Raw genomic sequence first — 7,033 nt, forward strand, 5'->3', positions numbered from 1 at the left:
TATTATTCTAAAGTGCACCTTATTTTTAATACATGAGATCATGCTGTATTTTTTAAAATATTTCCATTCATAAATGAAACCACAGTTCCATGCTGACAGACGTCAGCTCTCACTTGTGATCTCAATCTTTTTTTCCTTTTTCTTTCTTTTTTTCCCATCTTAAATTCTTCTTTACAGATCTTGATAATAAAAGAATTGTACTGGGTTGTACTTATCTCACCTCGCTGGGTACTTTTAATCACTTCTCAGTGAATCAAAGCCAGTATCAACTTCCTTTTGTAAAACCCATTTGAAGAAGATCAGAATCACAGCTTCTCACTTTAAAAGTTAGTAGTATTTATTTGCAGTGTAGTAGGGCCTCAGTGCTCCATATATATATGTGCACCCTAGTATGCTGGGTGCAGTACAGATACTTCAAGAAGAGCAGATAAAAAATAAATGGGATTTGTGGCACTACGTATCTACCTTTCCTTGGAGAGTGGAGACTAACTTATTCCATTTTGGTATGATAAGTGTGACAGTCTGTCAACCTGTATCTTTTAATACTTCATGCTGAAATCTCTGTGAGAGAGATGCTATAGTTAGGAGCAGAACTCAGATACTGAATGGATCTCCTGGTACCTGTCCCAGCTGTACATGCCCCACTGTGCACTGGCACCCAAGGGATGGGGCACGCCATGTGCCAGCTGAGCCTTTTCTCCACCTCGCTATAGCATTGACAGAAGTTCTGGCTTTGCAGGTGAAACTCATGTGTCTCGTTCTTTTTTGTCCAACTCCACAGCTGAAGGCAGATGAAAGGATCATCAAAACAGAGCATGGGCTCCTGATCCGCAGCCTGCAAAAAAAGGATGGGGGAGCCTACTTCTGCAAAGCCCAGGAGCACACCTTTGTCCACACCATTGTGAAGCTGAATTTAAATGTCATTGAGAATGGGCAAATGGAAAGCACTCAGAAAACTGAGGATGAGGAGGGCCGGGTGAGGGATTTGCTGACGGAGTCCCGGCTGAGGTACAAGGACTACATTCAGCTTGTCAGCAGCCCCAGCTTTAGCCTGGATGAGTACTGTGAACAGATGTGGCACCGGGAGAAGCGGCGGCAGCGGAACAAAGGTGGTGCCAAATGGAAGCATGTGCAGGAGATGAAAAAAAAGCGAAACCGAAGGCACCACGAGCCAGCCAGACCACCATCTACGTAGTTTGTAAATGCTATTTAAAGAAAGGACATTTTCTGTTAAAAAAAAATACTGTGTTCTGGTTTTGTGCATCTTGCCTATGAATTAGTACTGCTTCTTACTGAAATCAGATAACTCGCCATCACTATTATTCTGTGTGAGACTGTGCAATGGGATTTGATACCAAACGAGACATTCCTTATTTGAGTACCACACACCAGGCAATAATTTCAAATGCATTCATTAAAGTGAAAAGATGTACACTTCCAGATAATTTCTGGGTAGCCTGAGGCTACGTGAGCTGTGTACTTCCTGCATAATTTTCACATAGGATTTAGTGTCCGTGTTCCCATGTTAATATTTGCTTCCACATTTCACACCAGAAGTGGCTACATTTCAGGGAGGGCAGATGTATTTCTAGTTCTTGGCATATTTTGGAATAAAAAGCATGGTAGGAATGTGTGACAAATCTGAAAAAATACCTGCTAATTTACCTGTTGGGCTTGTATACAGGCACGTAGGTGGGGTTTGCCAGCAAAAAAAAATCAAATTAAATACTGGCTTAGGAACAAAGTTCATTCTAATAAAAAAAAACCCCAAAGCATGATCATAGTTTAAGAGAGGGGATTTATCAATCCTTACTCATTAGAGTTTCAGTAGCCACCAGTTTGCAGTCCATTTGCTGAAATTAAATGTTGAATTTAATTGAAACTGCCACCAAGATGCTTGGGAGTAAATTTCCTAAGTGGTCTGTGGGAGGTATGTGCACAAATCCTATTAACAAATAATGGGATTCCTGCCTGCACCTCTCCTATCTCTCCAAAGGTTTGTCTCTGACTGTTTCTGTGGCCCTTTGCTAGCTTTGTTTTATCCAGAAGAAAATAAAAATAAAAGACAAGAACAAAGCTAAAATGAAAGACGATGAGGGAAAATATTTAGTGGCTGAGGCCAGTGCTCTTGATGCAGAGCTGACATTCCTCAGATGTGTGTATTCTTTGGGATTTTTCTCCCAAAGGTCTTATGTATTTTTAAGTTGAAAATTTGCATTGTTGGAATTAATACTTTTATTATAATTAAATAAAACAAAAGATGTCCATGTGTAAATAAAACTTCTAAGTTAGAAATTTGCTATGTACCATAGTTTCATTTGTAAAGTGTTCCTTGGTTCATATATTGGTTTAAATAGTGTAAATTTGTCCATATAAGCAAGAAACACTGGCCTCGTTATTGTCTAATTTACACCAGTGTGATTTCATTGAATTTATTTCTGATATGCAGCAACAAACACAAGCTCAAAATCAGGCCTACTGTCTCTTCTCATGAGTCACAACCCCCCTTTACTCTCTTCCATCTAACCTCCCTCCGTTTTGCCTTTCACGCCTTTTTGAGTGTGAAATGACAAATTAGCCACTTCCTCACATGGAAGAGAACTTTGATGGATACCAAAACGACAGACTTTACTTGTTTCTCGTGCATTCTACAGATCTTGAGAGAAAAATCTGTGGGAAACCCATGTAATTGGTGTGCGCCTCATTAAGGAACTGAAAATGTTGCTTGTGAAAGTTGCAGATTTGCCCTTGCCCATGCTGGTGTTTGTGTGCACGTTCAGTCCTTAATTGATAATTATGTAGATCTAATTTTCATCATTAGTCATTTCCTCTCTGTTGACTGTCAGATAAGGCAGTGTTTGTCAGATTTCAGAGAGGAATCTCAGCTTACTCACGTTTCTTGTAAAACCCAGAAGCTGAGTTTGCATGTGTTGTATAAAAGCCAGTGATACCACAAGTCATTAATTTTATATGCATTTTTAATACGAGATGTATGAGTTAATTAGCAGATATTAGATAGCATGTGTGCAATGCTTTGATAGTGCAAAGATTTGAGTGCTAAATATTATAAAATATGTCTGTGGGGAGGAGGGAATTTCTTAGCACCGGACCTTTAATCAGCAGAGAGGCTGATGCTGAAGATACTAACCAGTTGTACAGAACTTTGAGAACACACAGAGAACTTTTTGATATTTATGCTGCAAAATAACCTACCCCAGGCATTCCACAAGAGGCTCGTCATTTTGGATGCCTTGATTTTAAGGCCAATTAGGCCAACTTAAAGGAGGTGTGGTGGGGTATTAAACTACTACATATAAATGCAGGGATACTCAATATTCTTGGCTGGAAGCTTATGCTGTCACCGCACAGAGCCTGCTTAATTATTCCTTATTATATCTTTATCAGTCCACGAAGTCCCATTCCTCTGACTTGGATATTAAGTAAATGAGTGGAACCACACCAAGACTATGGAGTAACAGGTGGTCTGCATTCACAGGCACAGAAAAAGGTCCTCCCCAGTGGTGAAGTAGTACTTCAATTATCGAATTTTAGACAACGGTCATCACAGGTTTGCCTACTTCGTAAATAAACGATTCAATCCCTTCTTCCATATTTTTTCTCCTCCGTGAAAGCTAGATCTTCTGATTTATGTTTAGATATCGTTGGAAGTATGTGTTTCACAAATGAACCACCCTGCCACCTCCCCGACTTTAGTAGAAGTCTGGGATGAATAAAGGTCTCAGTGCTGGGAGCATTAGATTTAAATGGTTGAATTAAAATGTTATTACTATTAAAAACAGCTTTCATTTCTTTTATTTCAAATGTTGATGCAATGAGTTTCTTCTCAGAGAAATTACTTCATCAATCTGGGGTACAGTGGTAGTGTAAAACACCAAGTGAGATATAAGTCTCCTGCCTTCATGGGAAATAAAATCAAAATCTTCCAAACCACTGTACTATATTGGGTTCATGCCACACCAAGGAGCATATTTAATAATATTGCATAGATAAAAGGCTATTTCTTATATACTGGATGAGATGTAGGCTGTAGCTGACAGGGTTGGCACACCTCTTCATGCAGAGCAAGTTTTACACATGCAAGGAGGCCAAAGGACCTTGGAGAACAGGGAGTGAGAGGGACAGTGCAGGGATCACTACAGAAAGCAAGACAGGGTTTTGTTAGGCAGCACTCAGCAAAGGAAAATCAGGACTAGGAGCAGGAAGAGTAGTGGGTCTTACCGAAACCTGAAGTCTTGGAGAGGCGTTCAAAGAATGAGCTGACCAGAAACTAACAAGAGAGGATGCCCCTCCTTTCCAGAAATTTGATTTTTCTTATAATTTAAAGGCTGAACTCTTAAATCTGACTAAACTTCAAATCGATGATTTTGGGGTCAGTTAGGCTGCTGTGAGCTGTACTATGAGCCACAACAGGCTCATAGTTAAAATGAAACTGAGCCGTGCCTCCTTCAAGAGCTCAATAAAAATTATGTTAAACAAAGTTTTGGTCCAGAGTGGAAGTAAGTTGCCTCCACCTTAATAACTGTAGGTTTTAAGCAGATCCCTTAGTGTATATGATACAATGTAGATATTTATTTACATATGCATTCAACTGGGAGTCCCATTATTAATACATTATCTTTTCCTTCAGCAAAACCTTTCCATTGACTGTGCTTTAGCAAAAGGTCAGGGTTGGACTGAGCTGAAGTGATTTCAAACAGATTCTTAGAATAACCAGGACAATGTGAGCTGTAGTTATAAAAACACTGAAAACTGACATAAACTTTAAAGCCCAGCAGGGCCCTAAACTTTGTAGCAATCTTGCAGTCCGTTAAAGTAAAACAGAAAATGGGATTAGCAGAAAAAGGAATAAAGTATTAACACTTATTGTGATAAAGTAGTTCCGTTACTGGAAACAGTTCCAACAGCAGGTGTGAATGTGTGTTCATGCCATAAGCAAATACCTTTCTCTCTAAGCAGTTAAACTTATATTGCTTGAGGTATCTAAGAACCTGAATACTTTCCAGTTCATACATAGATTTTGGGCCTGGTTCTTATGTCATTCATATTAAGTAGTTACGTTAAATGTAACAGATTTCCTCTAGTTCATGTGCTTTTGAGATCAGACATTCCCTGCAGCTCAAATGCTATGAACTCTTTAAATCTAGCCATTGTGTGTATTGATCTACATTTAACATTTCAGATAATGAATAATTATTTGTAATTATTACTCATTATTCATGTAATGAGCCCATGTCTCATAGTAATGTCTCAATATTTAATAATGCCTAATGGAAATTGAGTTTGCTAATGTTTTGTAATATGAGCATATGTGTATAGAGTGTCTAATTTTCTGTTCATTTTATAACAGAGGTTAATTTGTAAAAGGCAAATATGATTTCAAGAGTCAAGGTTCAGCTCCATTGACAGCAGAGATTAAAATCTTTCTGGAACTGAGTCATAGCCTAAATAGTCTATAATCTATTTATAGTCAGGTATTTATAGTCAGGTATTGGCTTGGTTCTTCTCACACACAGTTGTAGATGAGATGTAGAGGTCTAAGGAATTATATCTGCATGAATGGAAAATTAAGCCCATGAGTCTCTCTAATATATTCTCTTACGTTTTATGAACTTTAAGTGGTCTCTATTGTAATATTTTACAATAGTGTTGCTAATATTATCCTGAACTAAGCTTCTGTCGTTAGCTGAAGTGTAACATTATTTGCAGTTTTAATCCAGATTTCAAGGTTTGTAAAATAATTTCTTTACCAAAGCAAGAAAAGAGGTAATGGGAAAAGACTTTAGTTATAAAGCAGATTTGTAAGATTTTATTTCTATATATCAAAATACCAGTGATCCTAAAATGTGTTAGAAACACCAGTACTTGATTTTCTTTTTTGATCAACTGAAGATACCTAACAAATAGTAATCTTGAGTTTATCACTTGCCAATGTGTGGATGAAACATCTGTTTTGATGATTGTAGCAAGACTGGGAATTTACTTGCATTTGTTGTCTTCTGCCAGTTAAGCCCAATTTCTACAGCCTTGAGACTGGTGTGTCAGGTAACCCCATTTTTTATACAGAGGAATATTTTTGAATCTGATGTTTCCTCAGTGTATAAACATCCCTACAAAGCCATAGTATCACAGTCTACCTTCAGAAAATTACTTTCCTAAGCATTAGCTTTTTCATTTGGTTGCAGACAGAAACCAAAATCTGTGAGGTAACTTGAAGACCAGATAGGGTTTTCATTTACAAAGGAAATTTTTAGGCCTTTTCCTTAGAGCTCTCCTTTATTCTTGGCTTACGTAGTTGCAGCATATAATTCTCCCCTTTTAAATCAAAGTCTTTTGTGCTTTAAAGCATAAGATTTTCCATGCAATTTAAAAAAAAAAAAAGAAAAAAAGAAGAATATTTCTAGCTGGTTTTTTTTAATTGTTCTGGACCACTGGTTAATAGTTTCAAACAGTACAAATCAAGGAAATCATCTGTCCAGCCATAGATGGTTGTAATATTTGTAAGGAGCCCAAACACATCTCTGTTTTGGTGGTGTTTCATATTCTGTTCCCTTCCCCTTACAGTATATAAGGGTTTTGCCTGGTTTGGGGGTATTTTTTAGAGGGTGGAGTGGGATTTTTTTAGGGGGTTGGTTATGGGGTTTTTGGTTTGTTTTGTTTGTCAGTATTTTTTTTTTCTTGGTGTGTGTTTGGTTTGCTTTTTGTCTTCTATTGATATTTTTTCATGCTACTTCTGCTGAAAGGAACCATGCCTAAAGACAGATGCTTTGTGGTGATGCAACAGATGACAAAGCAGTGAGAGGAACAGAAAGCTTAGGCAGATATTTTGGTATGGAGACAACAAAGTACATTTGTAAGGGGGCCAAGACTTATGGGTTGAGTGACTATGCTGAGATGTGTAAAAACCATTGTGCCATTTTTCTGGCCAAGGCTGAAGTTGAGGGTAGATTAAATAAAAGATGTATTTTAAAAATTCTGGAATATTGTTAATGTAAACAGATACAGAACATCTCAT

The 7,033-nt window shown here is 37.8% G+C and overlaps 1 protein-coding gene across 1 annotated transcript in view; it reads left to right on the plus strand.

Moving 5' to 3' along the window:
- Positions 1-2,267, plus strand: part of SEMA3D (semaphorin 3D) — a 142,239-nt gene extending 139,972 nt beyond the window's left edge. The window contains 1 exon segment of the mRNA XM_069875333.1: positions 782-2,267. Within this exon segment, the coding sequence (XP_069731434.1) occupies positions 782-1,195 (414 nt within the window). The 3' untranslated portion in view covers positions 1,196-2,267.
- Positions 2,268-7,033: the final 4,766 nt, after the last annotated feature.

The sequence above is a fragment of the Phaenicophaeus curvirostris genome, chromosome 1 (assembly GCF_032191515.1).
Source record: "Phaenicophaeus curvirostris isolate KB17595 chromosome 1, BPBGC_Pcur_1.0, whole genome shotgun sequence".
Lineage (NCBI taxonomy): Eukaryota > Metazoa > Chordata > Aves > Cuculiformes > Cuculidae > Phaenicophaeus > Phaenicophaeus curvirostris.